The sequence below is a fragment of the Nothoprocta perdicaria genome, unplaced genomic scaffold (assembly GCF_003342845.1).
Source record: "Nothoprocta perdicaria isolate Ctin4 unplaced genomic scaffold, notPer1 scaffold_46, whole genome shotgun sequence".
NCBI lineage: Eukaryota > Metazoa > Chordata > Aves > Tinamiformes > Tinamidae > Nothoprocta > Nothoprocta perdicaria.
Window position 1 is genome coordinate 85,102 of NW_020455710.1, and position 23,548 is coordinate 108,649.

The window sequence follows — 23,548 nt, forward strand, 5'->3', positions numbered from 1 at the left end:
AATGTTTAATCAGTTTTTATGCAGCAGTAATGCTGTCGTATGAAAGCTAAATCGATACCACTGATTTGCAGTTACTTGGACAGCATTATGCTTTATTGATCTGCATAAAAGTTTATCTAATAAAAGAAGGGCATCTGGAATGATTAAATTGTTGAAGCCAGTAAATCTTTTAGTATAAATGGTTTTCCTACGAAGGCCTACAATAATGTCTTCTCAAATTGACTGGGCTCTTTGAGAAGTCCGTCCCTTGCCCGTGGGGCCTGCTTCCCCCTCTGAGCACAGGGCTGTTTCCATGCTGCACTGGGCTGTGGTGAAACCAAGTCTTTCTAAAGGGCTTTGAGATGTTATGCAAAAAGCTCTTGCTGCAGGAATGGCAGGTGCTCGTTGCAAGCTTCCTGTAGGGCTTGAGATGCCCTGTGCCTTTGCTGTGGAAAGATGGTGTGGAAAAATGCTCGTTCAAGAGCATCTATAGCCCAAGAAAAGTCGCATCGTTCTCATCCATGCCAGCACGCTGAGGCTTTACCAGAGCACTCCACCTGTGCACAACCCATCCCCAAAAAAGTCAAAGCAAGGCAGCAGTTGGCACAAGTTCCCTTCCAGCTGAGATGCACTAAGCCGTCCTTGGGAGCGCGGTGAGGCAGAGCTGGCCGCCCGCCCACCACGTGTGGTTTCCTTCAAGGGCCGCCAGCTGCTTTGCCAGCAGCAGACAGCCCAATGAGCCATYGATTGCCTCCCGCCGTGAGGGGACACTGATTTATGGGTTGTGGCGTCGCCTGTGCAAGCGGAGGTGGCAGGAGGCGCGGGGCAAATCCAGGCTGAGTCCGTCCCAGAGCCGCAGCAGCAGCCCGGAGCACCCGGAGCCTCTCCTGCCCCCAGGTAAGCACCTCGGGCTGCCAAGTGGCCGTGTCCGCCGTAAGTAACTCCCAAGTGAGCAGAAGATGGGTTTTATATATATATACATATATATATGTATATAACCCAGAAGATGGGTTATGTATATATATATATATGGATTGGTTAAAAATGCTAGGGCATGTGGGGCAGAGCTGTGGGTTCAAGGCAAGGGTTTTTCTTGCAGTCACGTTGGGTGTTTCCCGTCTGCTGTTCTGTGACTCAGCTCGGAGAGCTGCCCTCATGGGACTGAACTGGAAACGGGTATTTCAGCACCTTCCTTGCCCAGGCGCTGCCTGGCTGACAGCGGCCGCAGCGGGATGTGAAAAGCCCAACGTAACTGTAAGAGTGGGAGTGTGGAGTCATTCCTGCTGTCTGGAGCTGCTGGATTTTGCACATCAGGACACAAATCAGGAGGATCTCTGCAGTGAGACGCAATCCCTGTGACCTGGCAGGCGACTGATTTCCTTCCCACTTGGAGTCTGGATCCTGCAGCAGAAGGTACTGGCTTGTGCTCCACTGCTGGAACCCGCGGCCTGAGCTCAGCTCAGCAAATTCTCTATTTCTAAAGCTTTCCCTTGCCCTCTCCAGCCTAGTCTCTCTCCTCTGCACTTATGTGCTTTGCTTTGCAAGGGCCGAGCCCTGGCCGGGCGCAGACGCTCTTCTTGCAGCACACGCCAGCTGCACCCGTATTCCGTGTCCAGACTTGTCTGGCCAGGATCTGCAGGCAGGAGATCAGCATTGCACTTTGCTCCTTTCTTCCAAGGTTTCTCACCTAGGTGGGGTTCACAGCCTGATTCTTTGGAGGAACTTTAACGCGCACATGAGACAGAGGTGGCAGTAGGAAAAACCTTGTCAGGACTGTTCGGGTGTTAAAGCTGGTGACCAGGCAGAAGGCCACTTAACACCCATCACGCCAACACGCCTCGTCTGGTTCCGAGATGCTAGCCCCAAACTTTGCCACATTCCCAAGCATCTCGGTCTCTCTCAGGCTCATGCATTTACTCCAGGTCCTGTTGGTCTGAACTCAGTGCCACGAAGCAGCCTCTAAATCTGCRTGGCCCTTTCCTGGCCCTGCAGCAAGAACAGCTGCTGCGCTGGGCTCTGCTGGCACCGGGAGGGGATGATAAATTGTGTGGCTGACATGGAATTCATTTCCCTGGGAAAGGGAGGTGGAAAAAATATTTGCTACCTCGGTGCAGCACATGACAGTAATGGAGAAAAYGCTTTAAAGCTGCCGTGGAGCCCTGCGAGCCAAATGAAGAGCACCCAGGTTAATACATGAAGCTCATGCCCTCCTACAGGAAGAGATAACTGGAAGCTGATGAAACCTGCAGAGATCCCCAGGCTGCTGCAGTGTTTGATGGCCAAAGGAGGACACTAGAGGGGTTCCCCTTGAGGGGYTGGGGACGACAAGGGCTTAAGCAGCCCACAGTGCCGACTGTCTCAGAGGAAGCAGGGCCAGAGTCACCCTCACATGCTCAGAGGAAGCCACAGAGTCACCCCCTCGGTGGCACGGGGACAGCTCGGGTCAAACCCGTGTTCCTGCCCCGGCTTCCCAAAGGAAATGCAGGTTGCACAAATGCCGCTTGGCTGCCCCTGTGGACAACTGGAAGTCCCCACTGCAATTCCCAGAAAGGCAGAATTTGCCTCCATCTYCTGCTAAAATGTCTCTCACTGCAAAACACCGATGTGGGTGTGGGCACCCCCTCACCCTGGGTACCACAGCTTTCCCGAGGGCAGCGCTCCAGAGTCCCGCGGGAAGAAAAAGAGTGGATTTAGGCAGGACAGAAATAGCCTAAGTGTAGCCTAAGTGCTTCACAGTGGAGGAGGAAAGCAAATAATCAGCATCGATCCCAGGTATGAAATTACCGGCCCCAAAACAAGTTGCATCCGTGGACAAGGGAGCGTCTCACGTATTTTGAAACCACTTTCCGTGCTCCTCCGTGGTGGGTTTTTGCAAGGTGGGTTGCCAAACCACAGCAGGCACAGCCTGGCTTTGCATAGTCATTTGAAAGCAGAAGTCGGCGGAGGGAGGTGTTGAAATCACTTTTTTGACTTTTTGCCTGTTTTCAGCCCAGAGATCGAGATAAGGGTGAGGGCCGGCTGCGGTGTCAAGATTATCAAGCTGAAAGGTAGGAACATTAACCACTTTTCATGCTTATAGAGGATCCTTTTGCACTAGCATTTCCTCTAAAAGGAAAATAACTTTTAAGAAGTGCCATGATGCTTTTTCTTTGGAAATCTCTTTTCTTTGGAGACCCGATGCCAGCAAKTACACCCCCATGAGTGAATTAATTGAGGACTTAATTCATATTGGAGGAAGCCTATAACCCTGCAGGATTCTGGTCTATGAGGTTATATCTCATAAGCATATATCCCATTTATATTTATATCCTATAACAAATGTGTTTTCCTTTAGGATGAGATATTTTTAAAAGGAATGGAGGGGTTCACTGTGTACTCTTGAGTAGATGTGGTACGTGCCACTGGCCAGTGATTTGGGGACTGAGATTGATGCTGCTGGAAGGGAGGTCTATTTTGAGGTATGCTGACTACTCCCTTTAGAAAAATAAGYCCTTTTGCAGAGCTACACATCATTTTTCTTGAACGTTTTTGGCTGGGGTGCTAAGATGTTTCCTTGATGTTCTTGCAGGCTTCTGGAAGTCTCCCAGCTTGGGGCTTCTGAGGTGTTTTGCAAGGTCCCTGCTAAACGTCTGTGGTTTGGGGTAGGGAGTTTGTTTGGATTACTGCCTCTAGCCAGAAATCTGTGGTAGTTTTGGCAGCTGCTTTTAGGGTTTCTCTTACTTGTTTCGAGGATAAAGACTCATTTCTGTGTTTAAATAGATCTAGATACATGATCTTGGTGATTTTTGCCCTAGCATGTTGGGGGAGAGCATTTTTAACAGCACCTCACCCCAAGGTGACCTTTGCACACTTCAGATAGGAAAATCCACAGCACAGCAACTGGTTTTTGATCGGAGAATGACTGATGTTTAGCAATATTTCTCACTGATATTGATTCTGTTTCTTCAGCATTTCCTGGAAAAGGGAGGTGGAAAGGAGGACTAACCTCTAACTGATTGCTCTCGCTACACTGGTTGAGGGAGGGGGCCTTTTTTTGMGACCTATCACTATTTTGTTGGAAAGAAGCAGTGGAACTGGGAGTTGCTCCAGGGGAGCAGCAGGCTGTGTCAGCCGTCTGCCTTCATCTGGGTGGCTGCTCTTTGCTGTGCCAGATTTTGCTTTTCAAAGCTGAAAGCAAAGCAGATAGCAGTCTCTTTAAGTGGCACTTTGCACTTCGCACCTCTCCTTCCCTACGATGACACTTTGCAGCAGGGCAAACAGGAGCCGAGGCTGCTGCCCACCCAGATCCATCTGCAGCTCCCCGCAGCCTGGTCTGGCTCAGTGAGGCCACCTTGAGCCTGTGGGCATCATCTCTTTGCAGCTCCAAATGACACAGCCAAGGTTTCCTGTTCGGATTAAGCCAAAATCCCCCACGGATTACTGCAAATGCCGCTMTAGAGCCTCCGCTCCTTGGGGCGCCCAGGCTCACAGCAAGTCTGAGGTTTCAAGGAGTGTTTAGGGACTATGGAAAGCCTGGAACCCTTTGATGGGGGGTACAACCCAGCCACAGTCCCAGCCCCGCTGCAGAGCACCCAGTGACCCTGCACTGGTGTTGCAGCCTGCAGCTCCTTCCTCCGCAGCCCACGGGTTTATCCTCTTAGTGGCAAACGCCCGCTTAGCTCTGCAGCACCGGCCGTGCCCGTGAGCACGTTAGACATCCGGGAGCAAAGCACCCCGTGTGTGTGTTGGAGCAGGAGGGCATCGCTGGCAGCTTTTGACAGGCAGCCGCCTTTCAAGCCACCATCAGATAAACTGTTTACGAGAACGAACGCTGGTGTTAGATGCAAAGCTTTAACGCCGCTTCCTGCCGCTGCTTTTCTCGGTTGCACGCTCAGCTGGTTCAGGATGAAGGGCTGCGTGCCCGTCGCAGCACAAGCGATCCCACTGCAGGGCTCCCCGCCAGCACAYTGCACCTGCCTGGCCTCTCCACCACCCCATTTTCAGGCTGGGTTTTGCTCCTGCTRTTTCAAAACCTGCTGTGTTCTCGCTCCTGCCTGGTCGCTTGGAAGCGACTGCCTGGGTCGGATGCAAAGCCTCGCTCTTCCCCACGTGCTGCCTCGAGCTCCCCGCGGCTCCACGATGGCGGTGCCGTCCGGGGCGCCTGCGCGCCCGCCTTGCGCTACGAGGAGGCCCGCGCGCTTCCGTTCGCTAAAATGGCCGGGCTGCGATAAGGCTGCGGTTTCCTCTGAGCATGTGAACGTGGGGAAAGGGAGGTGGCGGCGGCGGCAGCAGCTCCGCTGCGCCGGGCTCARCTTCGCCCCGACATGGACGCGGCTGGCGAGGGGCCCGGCCCCGGGGAGGAGAGCCCTGAGGTATGTGGTGCCCCATCCCGCGTCTCCTCCAGAGCCGCATCCCCTGGCGGATCCAGCCCCGCCGCTGCCTGCTCCACGGGAGCCTCCTTGGGCCTCCCCTCACGTCCCGCCGTGGCCCAGGCAAGGCCCGAGTGGTGGCGGCCGCAGCGGCCGCTTCCCCTCCTGCCAAGGGTTAAGCTCGCCGTGGGTGGAGGAGCTGAACGGAGTCCAGATGGCTGGGGGATTACGCCAACCCGAGATCTGCTGCTAGCAAATGTTAATGACCCTGCTTGGCTGTTTGTTGGGTTTTGCTGCTGTTTTTGTTATCTGTTTTGGTTTTTTTTTTTTTGCTTTTAGGAGCTTCCTAGGGTCATTTCAGGGCCCACGCTGTCCCCAGAGCAGGCGCTCATCTGTTCCTCCCTGAGGAGGGACTTGCTGGGTGCCCATCATGGAAACCTCTAGACACGTTTCAATAAAACAAATCCAAGCTGAGCTTTTTTGTTGCTTTTTGGGGGTTAATTTTGAGCCAGGCTGTGCTCCCACCGCTTGGGTCCCCACCTCCCTCTGCCTGCCAGCGGGGTCACCGGCTGCTGGAGCGTTGGCGGGGGCGAAGTCCCTCAGCCCCCGTGCGGCCCGGCTGCCAGCGCCGACCGCKCCAGGAAAAACGGGCGTGTTTGGCCCCGGGCGGCCGGGTTTGTTCAGCAGAGACACGGGGGAGACGCGGGCTGATGCGGGAAGGTGCCGGCGGCCGCTCGGCACGCAGCGCTTCGGGCCCTGTCCGTCTTCAGGAGACCGAATGTCACTGCAGGGCCTCCCTCCGGCCTCTGTATCAGCCGGGAGCTGCTTGCTGCCATGGCAACGTTGGCCTTTCCTTCAGATAGGGCTCCGGCTCTGGCGGCCGCCAGCCCTTATCGCCCTTTGACGCCTCCGTGTCCGTGACGGCAGCCCCAACCTTGCGGTGGGCGCCGGGCGCCTTCCCCTGAACACCGGTGGCCTCCCAGGGGGACGGGGTGGCTGTGGTGTGGGGGCTTCGCCCTTCCCCTAGGCACCCGCAGGGTTTTAGGGTGTCCTGCAGGCGCTGTGTGCCCCAAAAGGCACCTGGACGTCAGCGGTGGCCTCTGCTGCACCAACAGACCCAAACATCTCTGGTTTTCTTGTTTCTCCTAGATGGATCTGTCCCATCGGTTCTCCAAGCGAGAGGTACGAGCGTGGCCTGCTTTCTTTCGGGTACACAGGCTGCCAAGCCCCAGGGTCCCCGCAGGAGGAGAGGTGTTTGTTGGGGGATGAAACAGCACCTGAGAACCCAGTGAAGCCCCCCGAGATCACCCCTGAAGCAAATGAGCCCCATCTGGATGTCTCTGAGCAGCTCCCTGCCAGGGTGACCCCCCATCACATTGAAATGTCCCCCTGTGGAGGGCAGTGCCAGGAGAGGGGCCATGGCTGACTGGGGCCCTCTCCTGCCACAGCTCGCCCTGCTCTACGAGGAGGTCCTCTACACCATCCACTACCGCCTGGGCAAGCCCGAGGACAACCACGTGGCTGACGCCGAGGAGCTCTATGCCTACGTGCAAAAGGTCCATGCTCACGTGCCAGCCGGAGCGGGAGCATCGCTGCTGCACCCTAACCTGCCTCTCCTTCCCCTTGTCCCTTCCACATGTTGTGGGGTAGGAACTGGAGGGCAAGGCCACCTTAACAGATGCAGCAGCAACATCTGGGCGGAGGGCAGGGGGCAGCTTGTGCCTGGGAAAAGCAGCTCTCAGCAAGAAATGTTTATTTTCAGCTCGGGCTGGTTGGAAGCAGTGTTTCCAGTAAGAGCTTTCAGCTGCTCCCTAGCCTCTCTCCTGGGCTGTTTGCTTCTCTCCTCTCCCATCGAGTGCTCCAGCTGGCTCCCATGGAGCAAGCGTCTAGCTTCCCAGCCCTGGGAAGTCCCTGGCTGTGCTCCAACCACTGTTAGCCAGACAACATCCGTTATCGGCCTTAATTTTTGCAACAGGCTTTCAGCATGGATGCGGAGGAGCACAGCGTCATCATGGAGCAAGTCAAGGAACTGGAGGTAGGGAGAAGGATGTGGCTCCCAGCTGGCCAACCAGGGGCTGGCCCTGCTCCATGGGTTGCCCCTGTGGGGCATCCTGGTCTGGGTATTGGGACTCTGGGGTAGAGCAGCTGCTCCTTGCCGTGGCACTTGCCCAGGAGCTGTTTGCTGGCCTGCTGTGACAAGCGGCAGCCGATCGGACGGTCCCATTCCAACCCTGATCTCCTTGCAGGGTTGGTGACAGCCCTACACACTYGCTGCCCTGCTAAGCTTTGTGGCTGCTTTGTGCCTGGCAGGCTCTTCCTTCGGGCCTCATGAGAATCCTGCCTGATGGGTGGAAGAGATCTCCCCACCACTGCTCTGAAATTAGACGTTTTTTCTTTCTTCCAGAGCCCAATTTTTTGTTTGAAAGCAACTGTGAAGGAAGCCAAGGGGATTTTGGGTAAAGACGTCAGTGGTGAGTGGAGATATGTGGGTGTCTCAGGCAGAAAAAGGACAGCTGCTGCTTGCTGTTGCAACAAGGTCCTTCACTTCTGTGATGTTGCAGGGTTCAGTGACCCATACTGCCTGCTGGGAATAGAGTCCAAGAGCCAGGAACGAGCTCATCAGGAGAACAAGAAGCGGCTAAAAGCTGTGGTCAAAGACCTCATCCCCGAAGACCAGATCCATCGCACCCAAGTCATAAACCAGACCCTGAGCCCAGTGTGGGATGAGACATTTATCCTGTAATCCTTCCATTCATCTCTCCTTGCCAATGGCTGTTGCCTCGGTTAGCAAGGGATCTTTCCAAGGGATCCCTCCTTGGGTGGCAGGGGGATGCTGGAGGGTTTCGGTGTTGTGCCTTTAGATGGCCACTAGTGACATGCCAAGCTCAGAGCTAAGTTAACCTTCTACCCCAGGTGAGATTTTGGACTCTGATGGATCAGTGCAGRTTCTCACTGTATTTCAGGTCTGATCCAATTAAAAGATCGACAGAGCATAGTGTGGAGAGGTGGCAAAAATCCTTTCCTTGGGACTCTCCCTTGACGTGCCCATGGGTATCAGGCCATATCAGGTGGTGCAAGGGTCTCCATCTCTCCAGGGGCCTAGTGGCAATCACCTACCTTTAATCTTTAGCTATCCTGCCTGCTTGCTGCCCATCTCTGACTGCAGACAACTGCTTGAGTAATGTTTTCCGGCTGTGTCTTGCAGGGAGTTTGAAGATGTGGAAACCGCCAGCTTCCACCTGGACATGTGGTGAGCAGCAGCATCCTTCTTCCTGGGCCGACGGCCCTCAACCTGCCTGAGAAAGGTCCTGCCTCCTTGCAGAGCGTCCTGGGAGGGTCACCAAGGCATTCCTTGAACCTGCACCCTTTAAAAAGTCCTAGAAACTCACTTGGGACCTGGTTCCCTATGGCTTTCTACTGTAAGAACTCACCAAAAGCAGAGTATAATGCAGGACGTGCCTGCTGTGCAGTGGAAAGAGCCCAGATTGCTTCTGTATGGGTAGGGTTTATTGCCCAAGACAAAAAGCAACRGATTGAAACCTGATTTTATTCCTAGGCAAGGGTTGCTCTTGGAAACATGCAGTGTGCTTAGGGGGTTTGGGTGGAAGACACTTTTGGGAAGTGCTGTCAGCCCACACTCATTCATGCCARTATCTTTCCTTTGCACTGTCATTTTGGCTGCCTGAAATGTTTTGTAGTAGCCTGAATTTCCTCTTTTGTTTTCCTGTGGGTTTTCCTATCTACCCTTGCAGGGACTCGGATGTCATGGAGTCYGTGCGGCACAAGCTGGGGGAACTCACTGACCTCCATGGGCTCAAGAGGTGGGTGCTGCTGCAGCCCAGCACTGCTGTACAGGTGGCTCTTCCAGGGGCAGAGAGGGCAGGGTTTAGAAACGACCTGTTTGCCTCCTTAATTCTGCAAGTTCTCTTGCTCTTCTGCAAGAGKTGGTAGAAGTCATGAATGTAGCTGTCAGGAGGTGAAGGAAAGGTTGTTCCTGCGAAGTCTAGAGAAGAAGAACAAGGAATGGAAACCTTTTCATCGTCCAATTTGTGCCTTACAGGATCTTTAAGGATGCTCGAAAAGACAAAGGTCAGGACGATTTCCTGGGGAAYGTGGTCCTTCGCCTGAAGGTGAGAGTGGAACAGGATGTTGCCCTGTTCAAGATGACCCCTCCTCTGAGAGCCTCCACAGACTTTAATTAAGCCTTCTGAGGTGTGGGGCAGGATCATAATCCTCCATCAACACAGGTCTAACTTGGGCTTGGTGCTCTAAGCAGCAGCAGAGCTACACAGAGATGTTGGGTCTTCCAGCTTGGTGATGCATGCCCTGACCAGCCAAACACTATTTCTCAGCAGTTATGTATTATTTAAAACAAACAAGCAAACAAACAAGTAAGAGTTATCAAACAGAACATCTCCCTGCATTGACAAATRTGCTGGGGACCTGTTCTTTGAATGGGAATCTTACATTTGGGAAGACTGCCTTGGGGTTTTACACCTTGTCTCTGTGGGTGCAGGACTTGCACTGCTGGGATGATCAGTGGCACCTGCTGGAGCCGCGGACAGAAACCTACCCCAACCGGGGACAATGTCACCTGCAGTTCCTGCTGACACACAAGAAGGTAGGAGGGGACAGGGAAAGGAAGTCCATTACCACCAGCATGGCAGAGAGGAGCATCTCCTTCTGTCCACCCCTTGGTTCCCATCTCACGTCCACGTTCCAGGCAACCTTCGGGTCTCACTCACTAGATAACACCTTRCCACTGAGCACAGAGGCACACAGTGACAACGCATTCAATGCTAGTGCAGAGTCCTCCACTGCAAATCTGCTTTGCAGGAGTACCTGCACCTTGGTTGCTGCTTCAGTTCAGACAAGAGCTCTCTGGCCCTCGGCTTATTGGGTTCTTGTCACTCTCTAACTTCATCCCGGGTGCTGTCTCTTTTCAGAGGGCCACCACAAGCAGCAGGACACAGCCAAGCTACACTGTCCATCGTCACCTCCTACAGCAGCTGGTGTCCTATGAGATCCTGCAGCATCAGGTAGTGAGAAGGGCAATGGGCAGGGGGAGGAGATGGTGACGAAGCAGCAGAAATGGAAGCTTAATTCCCTGAGAGAGCAGGGATAAGGGCTTCCTTTGGAGCCCATTGAATTTGAYATCCTGCTGTTGGCACCACAAAGAGAGAGGCTGCTCCCTGGGGAGGTGGGTCACAGTGCATAGCCCACAGAGATCTGTGGTGTCCGGAAGCTCCCCAAAGCCCTTTACAGCAGACGTTCCTGCAGTGGCCCTGCAAACACACCCTGCCACTGTGCTTGTCCCCTGCTCGTCACTCGTTCCAGGCCACCTCACCTTCTCTTTGCGTCCTCTTTCCTGCAGGCTGGCAGCACTGCCTGGGACGGGGAGCTGAGCAGACACGCCATCACCGTGCTCTACCTGCATGCCACACAGAAGGATCTGTCAGACTTCCACCAGGTCATGGCGTGAGTACCCTTGTGCCCCAGGGAGCTGAGCAACGATGCAGCAGTAAAGGGGATGCTCATGGGTCCTGGCACCTTTGCCTTGATGCTTTTTAGTCTTGGACAAGTCCTCAGTTCCCCACTTAAAAGATTGCCCTAATAATGTCTCACTGAATCTCAAGGGCATTATGGACCTCCTTGGCAGTCCTCCTTGGCAGCTTTGAGATTGCCCCAACAAGACTATCAATGCTGGCCGTGGCCAGATCAGCTGGCCCTGGCTGTTTCTCCAGCCAGGAGAGCTTTTTCCTCCTTTCCCTCGTGCATGACTCACTTCTGTCTCATGCCTCTCTGCAAGCACCTCCTGGGCCCAGTCTCTCCTGCAAAGTTTAGATTAGCATTAGTGGTATTAAACCCAGGGCCACGAGCAGCAGCAGGAAACCTTGGTCCTGCCCTTGCAATCACAGGCCCAGCTGCAGGCAATGGAGTGTGGATGTGGATGAGGGAGCCCCATTCCCCCATTTCTCATGATTGCTGTGTTACCAAACTGACTCTGGAAGTGGGGCTTACACAGCTGGGTCACGAGAGGCCCCTTATGGCTGCCAGAGATCGCCCTAGTGCCTTGGTAGTCACTCTAGCCTCTCCCTGGCACCTCAGGCAGTGGCTGGCTTACAGCAAGCTCTACCAGAGCCTTGAGTTCAACAGCAACTGCCTGCTCCACCAGATCACCAGCATCGAGTACCAGTGGATGAAGGAGCGTCTGAGGCCTGAGCAGGTGAGAGGAGGTGCTGAATGGGGCAGAGATTGGGACGTCCCAGGAGAAACATGCCCCAAGCCACAGCCATGGCCTCTCCTCCCAGCTTCTCTTGGCGTGATTGTCACTTACCACCAAWGTGGCCAAGCTCATGCATTTTTCCCTCCCTGTGCTCCAGAAAGAGCAGGAGACAGTGGGATACAGAGATGCCCTGGGAGCCTAGAAACCCTCTTAGGGCAGCCAGGAGGTACCAGCAACAGAGTCCACAGACAATACACAGGTCAGATAGCCCCTTTTGCCCCAAAMTGGTCTCTCTCTGTGCAGAGAGGCCCTCACTCTGTACACTGACATCCCCCTTYCTCCAGCGTGTGAGCATCACAGTCRTCAAGTCAATCACCATCCCCTCCTCCCCTGAAATGAAACATGACCCAATTCTTGCTCTCCAGTCCCTGCCCAGGGCATCCCAGCACCCTGCTGTGATTCTGAATTTTTCACGCACAGCAGTGAGGTTTAAGCAGAAAGGTCAGTTGAGCCCCCTTTTGGGAGATGTTACCTAGGGCATCTAAAGGTTTTCATATTCCCAGGCTAGAGATGAACCTAGAGAACCTCCACTTCAGTGCTGAGTGTCTTCTGGCATCTCCATCCAGGGATGGAAATGTGTGTTTGCTTCCATCTTCCCAGAAAGCAGAGCTGGCCGAGTCCTTCCAGTCCTTCCTGCTTTATGGCATCTCTCTCATCCGAAGGTTCCGCATCATTTTCCCCCTCTCTGTCCCAAGGTCCACCGAGAGGCTCCGGTCCCTGCTCAGGTGAGTGAACTGTCACGTTCATCATCCAGTGTCAGCTGCCCCTGGGGCTGTGGTGTTGGCCCCTCGAGATGGACAAATTTGCGACACTTTCACCTCCTGCCACCCATCCATCTTGTGGGAAGGGGGTGTCAAAGCTTGAGCAAAAGCCCGTGAGAGCCCTTTCTGCCCCCTTCCAGGCTGCTCCCCATAACTGCTGTGCAACATGTCCATCCCTCCACCTGTGGTCTAGCTTCTGGTCCTGGGCTCCCCATGGGGGACTTTTTTCAGGAGGAGAAGGTCTGTTTGGGTAGGATCTCCAGGGTGGTTGTTTCTGAAGGTTTTCTTTTCCTGGGTTTCACTGGTGGTTCTCACTTTGCAGAGTCCTGGTCCAGATGTGCAAAATGAAAGCCTTCCGAGAGCTCTGCACACTCAGCCCTGACCTCCCTGCAATGGTCTCCGAGGCTCTCAAGGTACCAGGAGCACGGGGAGGGTCTCTCCCACCACAGCCTGAGGGAGCTGAGATCATGTGGCTATTCCCTCCCATCCTTTCTCTTCCCAATTCCCACACTTCAGCCTTTCCTCCTGTAAAGGCTGCCAGCTGCACAGACCACCACTGGGGGGGAAATACCAGCTCCTCTTCCTCTTCAACTCAGCTTGGAAGTTGCCACGTACTGAGTCTGGGCCCCACAGCTCCCACCAGCCCACGTTGGCATGGGGTGACAACAAGCAGGGTGAYGGAGCAACCTTTGCTCCTCTGCCTTCACACTGTGTCCTCTCTCTTGCAGTCAGGAACTACAGAGTGGTTTCACATGAAGAAGCAGCACCTCAAGCCCATGATGAAGGTCGGGTCCCATTTCTGCCTTTCTGAGATTACAAGGAGCAATTTGCTGGGCTTGGGGAGAGAAAATAGGGATGAGAAGAAGCTTTTGCAGTTTTCCGATACAGTCTAGACRTTTGGGTTTCCAGCCTGAAACATCATTATCAGGCTGTTAACTGCACATGCGGAGGCACAATGAAGCTTAAGTCCTTGGTGTGATTCTCAGAAGAACAGGAGCTGGTCCCCAGCCCAGATATGCAAGCATGGGGCAACAGTGGATGTCACTGACAAAATTCTGCTAATCCTAAGGCAGGTCTAATSATAGATCACAAACAAAAAGTCAAGTGAACAGAGCCCAAGTCTTCTCAAAAACAAAACCCTCTTATTTTGGATATCCAAAATAAGCTCGTCCTTCCTTTGCAGAGCATGGAGGAGAATGGCAAAGCCCTAGGCAAACTTCTCCTGGAGGTAATAGGAGATCTTCAACAGTGCAACAAAACATGGAATAAATTCTTCATCAGGTGAGTTGATCTCTCATTGTCCACCTTCCATAGGGCTAGGAGCCACAGGAGACTTGGACACCTCATTTCTCACCTCCAGCTGCACAATTAATGCTTGTAAAAGAAATCTACAGGAATAAACCCAAGCTGTGAGACCCAGGAGACAGGAAACCTCTTCTAGCAGTCTCAGGAGAGAACAGATATTAACTACTGACTTCCTCATGTTCCAGTGGTCCCTCTTAGATGCCCTCTTAGAGCTGTGACACCATTTCTGAGCGGTTCTGCCTCTTACTGCAGGGGTGTGGGCTGGGGAGGGCTTTATAGACCGTGATTGTTGCCTAAGTCTTTCAGACTCCTGACTCCCTGYTTCTCTCTGCAGCACCTTGAAACTGAACATCTTTTCCATTGCCTACCTGGAGCTGGAGAGCCTGGTGAGCAAGCTTGAGTTGCTCTGCAGTCATGGGACTAAAACAGGGTTGAGACTTTTAGCTCTCTCAGGCTTGGCTTCCTGCAACTACCTGTTGCAAGTCTGTAAAGTGAGCAAGCCAGGGAAATTCTCAGAGTCTTTCCCTGCGTGCCCACTAAGTGACTACAATCTGTTTGTCCCTCTGTTTGCTTGACTTGTTGAATATCCTGGAATGCCAGCCAAACAGAAGGGGAGTCCCCAGAGCTGACCCTCCACCTCATGGTTCCTGAGATCCCAGAACAGTCCGAGACTTACTGGCCTGACACTTGCTAACACCTCTCCTACCCTGAGGTGCCCACCTTGTTCCTTTTTGCCATTGCTAGGTTGCGGCGCATGTACAGGAGCAGCTGAGTGAGATCGATAGCAGCATGTCCAAGCCCACAGCAGAGAGCCTTTTCCAGCTCTACATGAGCCTACAAGAGCTGTATCAGATGAAGGACTTCCTCCCAAAGTGGTACTGACCCATTCAAGCTGAGCTTTAATCAGCACTGGAGAAAAGGGAGATGCTTGAGGAGGGGAATGAGTTGGTGGTGGGAATGAGTTGGTAGTTTGGCTGTCCTGGCAGGGGCAGGAAGCTCTTTGGGCTGGAGTTAATCAGAGGAACACCTGGCTCTACATGGAGTTAATCAGAGGAACACCTGGCCCTTCACATTTGCCTCTGGATTAATTTTGGCTTTTCACTAATTACATATGAGGCAAGGACACCAGGCTGTTGGATGTCTGGCTTTTGATGCAAGCATCATCAGAGGGTTTCAAGATCGTCTCTGAGCTGGTTTGACAGAGACATCAACTCCCAGACAAGAAGTCACAGAGGTGGAGTCTTCTCCTTAGCATGTTGCTCATGAGGCTCTTCTTATGGGTTTATGTCTGTTGCTGGGATGGACTGTGCTGAGGGTTCACCCATGGCTGCCTCCTTAGGGAGAAAAGAGGGTTTGTAGTCCTGTACTGTTGTACAAATAGGGAAACGGGTACCTTCATCCACAGGGATGGGTCCTTGGCTCTCAGTGACTTCCACCAGTGGTTCAAAGAAGCTGTGCCCCAATGGCTGCAGAAGGCCTACACAATTGCACTGGAGAGGACMCAAAAGGCTGTCCAGATGGACCAGGTAACATGGGGAACAGAACGGTCTCCTTTCAGCCACACGAGGACTCACCATCTCCCTCCACATGCACCTATCCAGCCTTTCTGGGGCTTGGATGAACTAAGCTACATTTGCTCTCCTCACCCACCCAGATGATGCCCTTCGGGGAGCACAACAAGCACAGCACATCCACCGTGGACCTGTCCACCTGCTATGCCCAGATCGTGAAGACCTGGCAGCAGCTGAACTGGCCGGATCCAGAGGAAGCCTTCATGATCATGGTCAAGCTTGTGGAGGTTTGTGCTCCCGGACCACATCAGCAGCAGGCACCAAGGGCAGCAGTCTCCATTTGCTCTTGTAGACAGCTCCCAGTGAAGAGGACCAGAGTCATGTCCTGCTGGGACAAGTCAATGCCGTTCCCCTAGCTCCACAGTGGTTTCCTTGTTCCCATTCCCCTGCTCAGTCCTGCTGCTTTTCCCTCCAGGACATGTGCAAAATCGCCCTCATGTACTGCCGGCTGATCAAGGCGAGGGCCGAGGAGCTGTCGCAGCGGGAGCAGAACGAGGGCGACGCGGCCAACAGGGTGGGTATCAGAGCAGGCCCCRCGGCCCAGGGGCAGCTGGACATGGCCAGGGAAGGGGAAGAACTGCAGAGCGCCCAGCCAGAGAGCTGCTGTGCCAAGCGTGGCTCTCGCAGCGTTGAGTGGGCATGGAGGAAAATCTCTCTCCCTTATATCAGTAATCCTGGAAAACCAAGGGGGAAATCGCGGAGRCAGTGGGATGGGAGGCCAGTGAAGCTAGCAGGGGGCTTATGCTGACAGCAGAGGGGCATATACTGAGTTCYCCAAAGCAAACTCTTCTCCTTCAGCTCTGCATCGTGGTGAACAACATCAAGCAGCTGCGGCTGCTGATCCTGAAGCTGCCGTCACAGCTGGACTGGACCCAGCTGGAGCAGCGCACGGGGGACATCATCAACCCAGAGCAGATCCAGCACACGCTGCACAACCAGCTGGACAGCACCATCTCCTGCCTTGACCACGAGATCAGGGACGTGGTGCAAGCCCTGGCCGCCAAGGTCTGCCTCTGTCCCTGCTCCCCTTCATCTGGCCCAAAGCAGGGATGTTTAAGCCAAGGTGGCCACAGAGCCYGGGACATCTTCTGCCTGCTGGGGTGGGCTGGGCTCCTATGGCATGGAGCCAAAACGGGTGAATATAAAGGAAGCCTGGGGAGCAAAGCAAATCCTTAGCACAGGACTTCTCGCACAAGGAGGCTCAAGGAAGGAGTTTAGCTTGGTAAGGAGGAGGCAGGACAGGTACTGGAAGGTGCCAGGGTGTTTCTGCAGGGTGGCAGTGCCCGGGTGCCCGCGGCACGCGGTGCAGGACGGCTGGCAGCCTGCTGTTGCAGGACAGTGGCACAGCCCGAGTGTCTCAGTGCATTTCCTCTCCGGCAGCTGGAAGGGGGCATCGCCAGGCACATCCAGGAGCTCTCGGCCTCCCACGACACCCGGGAGCCTGAGGATGTAAGTACTGGGCCTCTCCTGGCCCCGTTCCTCTTGCGAGTCACCCGTGGCCATGGAGCACTGTGCTGAAGGCTGGCAGCAGCAAGGATAATACCTGTCTGCTTGGTGGAGGCCCCTGGCAACACTGCTCCCCACAGCCCATTCCTGGAATCCAAGGGCACACATCAGAGGGTCCAGACACCCATAATGATAACCAGGACTAGACTTGAGAGCAGCCTCGCTGCCCTGGCAGCTCTMAGCCCCTCTCCCCGCTAAGCCCTGCCAGGCCCAGCGCAGGGGGTGCCCTCGCTGACGCGCCCTTCCTCTCACCGCAGTCCATCATGCCGCTGATGAAGTTCCTGGAGTCGGAGCTGCAGTATCTCAATGAGCATCTGGTCCAGGAGAACTTTAAAAGGTGACGTGTTGTGGCCAGGGAGGCACCGCAGCAGGGCCGGTAGAGCCAAGGTGGAGGCCAGTGGCCAAGGTGTGCTGCAGGGAGAGAAGGGCCAGCCCTGTCTGAGCACCTGGCAAGCCACCTTCCCTGGCCAAAGCGTCCCTGGGGCTCGGGGACGTCCCCACCTTGGGGCGGGCAGCTTGGCAGAGCGGGATGAGTCTGATCCCTCCATGCTTGTGGGGCACTCTGGGTTTTCCTTAGGGCTTTCCTGAGGATGGAGTCCCTTGTAGTCCCAATGCTGACAGCCCTTCTCGCTCGCCCGCGCAGCCTCCTCGGTCTCCTCTGGCATCACACCTTGGACGTGCTCTCGGCGGCTGCGCGGCAGCAGGTCCCCTCGGCCCAGCACTACAGGAAGCTGCACTGCGCCCTGAAGGTACCGGGAGGGCCCCGGCGCTGGGGCACGCACCCGTTTTGGGTGCCCGCTAACAACATCCTTCTGCCCAGAGCCTGGAGCTCTGCTTTTACGCCGAGGGCTGCGGGCTGCCCCTGGAGACCCTGCACACGGCAGCCTTCCAGGTAAGAGGGGCGATGGGCAGGAGGCTCCCATGGCCTCCGTGTCTGCTGGGACTGTGGGACGCCCTCGGGTGCGCCGGGAATGAGAGCAGGAGTGCCCTGTCTGCTCGCTTGATCATCACACCTCCTCTTCCTCCTGCCAGTCACTGGAGACCCACCTGGCCCTCTGCTCCGCCAGCAGCCGCAAACTCATCCAGAAATACTTCAGCAACAGGATCCAGCAGCAGGTCAGGGCCGACCCCAAGCCCTTCCCTTCACTCAGTCCCAGCCAGGCCCCACTTCTTCACATACGAGGCCATACGATGCAGCCCTGCTGCTTGAACCACTGCATTTCCCACTTGCTTTGGGCTCCCCCAGCTCCAGGAGCCCTTGGGAGCAGTTTCACGCTGTTGATGGGCAGATTTAGGAGGRTTAGTCAGCCAGCTAAGGGGGAAAACTGCTCATCCAGGTCAGAGGATCCCCCTCACCTCCCAGTGCCTGGAAACACGTCTGCGCAGCCTCCATCAGCCCCAGGGCATCCCCACTSCGAGTGTGCAAGAGCCAAAACCCGGCGCCCTAATTAATGTTGTGCTGCCTCGCTCAGCTGGACACCACGTCGGAGAAGTACGGGGCCGTGACGATTAAAGTGCTCTACCGGCCCTCGGAGCAGAAGCTGCGCGTGGAGGTCCTCAACGCCGTCAACCTCATCCCCTTGGACTCCAATGGTGAGCACACACTGGCGGGGCAAAATCTCCACTGCTTGGAGCAATGGGGGCCTGGCATCGCTCACTCTTGCACCCAACAAGGCTGATTTAGGGGCAAAAGGAGGTTATTTTACCAGCCTGGGGTTGCTGGTGATCTCCTGTGATCTGCCTGGCGGGACGCTCAGGCAGCACTGCCCACTCTGTCCACCTCTCCCTGCCTTCACTTCGCACCCACCCTGCTCCTGGCAGGAGCTTGCAGCCAGAACAGCCCCATTCATGCTGCACAACCCCCGTCTCACACCAGTATCAGGTAGTGTGAGRGGGGCCAAGGGACCTCCTGGGGAGGTGGCTGTCATTCAGTGAGGTCCCCAGGAGAGGTCACTGTATTTCAGTGCAGCTCCCCCGGCCCCGGGCTGGCTCAGGGCAGCCYTAGCACCGTCCTGGTGCAGTGAGAGGGGCCCGTGGTCCATATAATGGAAACAAATCCCCCAGATCAGGATCTTGCTGAGACGTGTGGCTACATACCCAGGGCAGACGATGTTCCTGCCCTGGCAGGGGCTGGGCAGTAGCCAGGCYCCTTGGGTGCCCTAAGAAAGGTCACAGCAGCCCCTGAGGTGACTCGGGTGGCCCGAGAGGGCTCACGGTTGCACCCCGCCAGGCTCGAGCGACCCCTTCGTGCAGCTCACSCTGGAGCCGCGCCACGAGTTCCCCGAGGTGGTGGCCCGGACCACGCAGTGCAAGAGGAACGAGCTGCACCCTCTCTTTGATGAAGCCTTCGAATTGTACGTGGAGGCCGACACCAGCCGCCAACCTCCCCCTCAACACCCTCGGTGCCTCCATGGGAGCTGGTGCCCGGACGCCTGGGCCCTGCGTGCGGGGATGGGGCCATGYCAGCATCTCTCCCTCCCCGTTCCAGCTTGGTCCCCCCGGAGAAGTGCCGTCAGGAYGGGGCCTGCCTGCTGCTGACTGTGTTCGACTACGACACACTGGGCACCAACGACCTGGAGGGCGAGGCCTTCTTCCCGCTGAGCCGTGTGCCGGGGCTCGGTGCCGGCGAGGAGCAGCCCCCCAGCACCCGCGTGCCCCAGACCCGCCTCCCGCTCACCCACCCCAAGCCGGACGGTAGGTGCAGGGCAAGATGGAGCAGGGGGGGGGCGGTCACAGAGGGGCCCACGGCTGCCAGCAGCACCTCTGCCCTGCCGCCCTCTCCCCCAGGCGACGAGATCCTGTGGCTGCTGGAGCAGCGCAAGGGGGACAAGGAGGCGCAGGCCTTCGTCAAGCTCCGCCGGCGGCGAGCCAAGCAGTCCAAGGAGGCGGTGTGAGGTCCTCCCCGTGACGAGGGCACCCAGTCCCTCTTGGCGGCTGCATTTGGGGTCCACGACGTGTGGTTGCCCCTTGAATGCGTTGCCGCCATCCGGCTCCGTGTGGCCCGGCCCCATCCTGCCGGTGCATCACACGGCGGGGGAGCCACCCTGCATCCCTTTTTTTCCTTCTTTTCCCTTCATACCCCTTTGTTTTTTAATTAAAAGCAACAAACCTGATGTGTTGGGCAGATCTGGGCTTGGAGCTATGGCGTAGGCTGGCACAGCCCAGGCTAAGGGCAGCGAGGGGGCAACAAGCCAGAGCCCTGGGACAATCTTCATCTTTATATGGACCCCTGCCTTGTTTGCAAGGATCAGCCTGTTGGTTTTATCGGGGGGGGAGGGTGTCATTATAAAAATATCACCTCCCCAAAAGCCTTCCATCAAATTCAGATTGGGGCAAAAAGCTTCTGCGTTGCCTGTGCGCATGGGCTCGGCCCATCAGCAGCAGGAGGGACCGAGGCTCCTCTTGCTCATTGGGAACCCCTGGCTTGTTGAAGTCCCTGGTTTCAGCCCCAAAAAAGGGGCCGACAAACCCAAGGGAAGAGAGTGGAACCAACCCCACAAGAGAATCAGAAGCCAAGAAATCCCACGAGGGTAAAAGCAGGTGAGGATGAAGAACCCCCCTGCCCCTCTCCCCCCCATCCTCATCCTCATCGCATTCCTCCTGGCAAAGGCCATGGGCTACCAACAGTCGGCCCCAATGGCACATGGGAATTCATGGCACTTGTGTCTACCGATTTTATTACATTATTGCTGTTCTTTAATACAAATTGTGTGATGTGGAATAGTGTTGTAATTCCTCTAAYGTGAAGTGTTCGACATATCTTTCAAGCACTAATTTAAAAATAAATGCTCACTGGGGGATGCTTGCACGAAGTGTGTTCTGGAGGTTGCCAGCACGTGCTGTCACACGTGCAGCAGTGTGAGCAGTCACCCTTCCTGGCTGCAGGGCCAAGGGACTGGGCAGCGCTCGCGTCTGCCAGGCCCCGCTCTYGCCAAAGACACTTGGGGCCAAAGTTCTCTGCCTGGCCCACGAATTTGGGTACTAAAATGCTCCTGGTTCATTGAAGGGCTCTGGGGTTCTGCCATCTCCATAGGCGTCTCCACCACAGCAAGCGTCACCAGAAGGACGATGTGGTGTTGCAGAGTAAAGACAGCCTCATCAAACGGGGCTTGTTGTACGGAAACAAATTATCCGTGGTGGGACCGGAGGGATCAAGGTGGACTGGCCTGGACACACGCTAGAAAGCGGGGTTCAGACGACGCTACCGCGCGGACCTCCCACCACCAGCACCACGGAAGGGTCCACGGCCGCACATACACCCCGGGCACGCACACGCACACACACTGCTTTATTTTTTTGTTCGTTTTCTTTTTCTTAGCAAAAAAATAAAAATTTATTGTCCTCTAAAAAAAAAAAAAAAATCCATCCTGCCCTTGGAAATTGTGACACAGATTGAGTTCTTTTCAGCCCCACATGCAAATTCACTCTGCCAAGAAAAGAGTCTAAACCAGGTTTCCGACAGCCAAAACACATATTTACAGAATACGAGAGCGAGCGCGCGAGAACRACAGCTGAAATCACAGTTCTATACATGGAATCAACAACACAGTTTACACACACCGATTACCACCGATTCTGCCCACTTTGACACCGACTCAGGGCCCTCCTGCCCAGTGCCCCTTCTCCCGGGGACGGCGGAGAAGAGCCTGGGCAAGACCTGCCCCAGAAACACTGCAGTGTGCATTAGTATTATTTCTTAAACGTATACTGCATTTATTTTAACATTGGAAGCTACAGAGTGGGGAAGCCCCAGAAATCCCTCCGACGCAGTCACTAGCCTGCACGAATACTTCACTTGTTAAATACTTGTGTGGTTTCTTTTCCCCCTTGTCATCTCTATGTTTCTGCCGGCTGTCGCTCCAAGGATCGTTATAATTCTGGAGGGAAACACTGTTTTTTTCTTCCTTCYCAGATGGGGGGAAAAGGAGAAAAAGGAGATGGGGAGGCTGGTGGAGGGCAGCGAGCGGCTGCCTCCGCGCAGCGCCCCGGGCTTCCTCACATGGAGGGAGGCCCCTTGGTTGTCTCAGCCGGACAGGCCCCGCGAGCGGCTCACTGCAGCTCCGGGCACGAACGCAAACCTAAACCCTGGGACAGCAGCCCCTGGGGGAGGCCTCGCTCATGGAAACGTGGCCATTCCCCGCTCCATCCCGCGCCACGTGCGCCCGAGATGGCTTTGGGCCACAGCGCCTAAGGGCGGAGATGATCCTGAGGCGGAGCCAGCGCCAAACGCACCGAACTTCCTCCCTGGGTCTTCCCTACAGCTCTGTCCTTGTTCTTTGATATCCAGTTCCCTAAGATATCGTTGCCTTAAGCCACCTGCTTGGAGATTTTGTTTTTCCATAATAAAGTAGGAGTTTTTGACCTTCAGGAATGCTGTGGTCTCACAGCGCCCAGGCCTCCTGTCTGCCCCACCTCAGCTCAGGAGCCTCCAGTCAGTAACAGAGGCCAGCGCGTCCCAAGCTCCCAGATTTGGGGAGGAAAACGGCCTTACAGAGGTGGAAGTCTCCACAAGTGAGTGGGACAGGTTAGCGCCCAGACGGGCTTCGCTCAACCACACGGGGAAGCAAAACTCTGTGTGGAAGCGTGACTCAAGGCGCCCTTGGTCGTGGTGGGTCACTGATGTCCTGCACAAGGGAGCTTCCCAMTTCAGAAGGAGGTGGGATGGTCTCGTAAAGGAGGACGACTACGTTAGCACCGGATTTGTTTCACCCACGGACACGCTGAGCCAGCGCCGAGGCCTCAGCTCTCCTCTCACGCGAGCAAGAAACRCTGTCACGGAAGAGGCCCCTCCAAATGATTTGCAAAAGATGCCAAGATCAAGTTCTTAAGAAAAAAAAAAATTCACATTTCATATTTCTAGGGACCTAGATTAAAGAAGGGTTTTATGAAGAACCAGGGGAAAAAAGAGCCCTGGTCCCTGTGTCTGTGCAGAGAGCACTGGGGGAGCTGGGGCCTGGGCTAGGGTCGGCTCTGGGGGAGCGTGAGGTGGCCAAGGAGGGTTAAATTTAAGGGCCACAATGAGGGAAACTGCAAGTTCTTTGGTCCTTCAGGATAAGCTTTAAAACAGAGAAACACTGTTTTACTCAAAACGGAGAAAAAAAAACAACAAAAAAACGCTTTCTCTGGCTTGGAATTTTCTTTGTACCTCTCTGGCTAAGCACTATCTCCCCACGGAAAGTGGGGAATATTATTTGTTCCCCTCTCTGCCGCCGCAGAGCTGCATCACTGCCCAAAATCCCAGTGGGACAGAGGGACAGAGCAGGGGATGAGTTTAATCCTTGGAGAAGGTGGAGGAGCCCCCCGGGAAGCAGAGGGAAACCCACAGCCAGACACTGCGGACAAAAACGGGGCGGCCAAGGACAGCGGCGGCCTCAACAGCCCCCCAGAGAGGCGGGAGAGCAGATAAACCACAACACTGATGGGAAAACAAGAGGAAAAAAAGAAAAAAAGTGTTACAAAGCAAGAGCCAAACAGGCTGATGAGCTCCGGTTCTTATAAATATTATAGACCTGATTCAAGAGTTTATTTCCTATGATTTAAGTTAGTTACAAAAAGGTTTTAGTAAATCTTCATTGGGTTTTGCACTCTCTCTCCTTTTTTTTCTTTTTCTGTCTTTTTCTTTCTTGTTTCGTTTCTAAAAAAAGAGAAATGTTCACATATTTTAATAAAAGGTCTTTCCTTAAAATCAGACCAAGGCAGGTTGCTGCCCCATGGCACAGACATTCAAAGGCTATAATCAAACAACATAGCCACAATAGTCACCCAACACTGTCTCTCCATTAAAAAAAAAAA

The 23,548-nt window shown here is 54.9% G+C and overlaps 1 protein-coding gene across 1 annotated transcript; it reads left to right on the forward strand.

Moving 5' to 3' along the window:
* The first annotated feature begins 5,282 nt into the window (after positions 1-5,282).
* On the forward strand, positions 5,283-19,650 carry UNC13D (unc-13 homolog D). Its single transcript, XM_026046825.1, has 32 exons — positions 5,283-5,330; positions 6,477-6,509; positions 6,776-6,883; positions 7,303-7,362; positions 7,732-7,798; positions 7,889-8,066; positions 8,533-8,577; positions 9,080-9,148; positions 9,388-9,457; positions 9,844-9,948; positions 10,274-10,366; positions 10,702-10,805; positions 11,436-11,553; positions 12,214-12,338; positions 12,697-12,787; positions 13,103-13,159; positions 13,558-13,655; positions 14,014-14,065; positions 14,424-14,554; positions 15,085-15,205; positions 15,334-15,477; positions 15,666-15,764; positions 16,049-16,255; positions 16,631-16,699; positions 17,014-17,093; positions 17,400-17,505; positions 17,577-17,648; positions 17,789-17,872; positions 18,229-18,349; positions 18,987-19,110; positions 19,245-19,450; positions 19,544-19,650. The coding sequence occupies exons 1-32, from the start codon at positions 5,283-5,285 to the stop codon at positions 19,648-19,650; spliced, it is 3,192 nt and encodes a 1,063-aa protein (XP_025902610.1).
* The last annotated feature ends 3,898 nt before the right edge of the window (positions 19,651-23,548 follow it).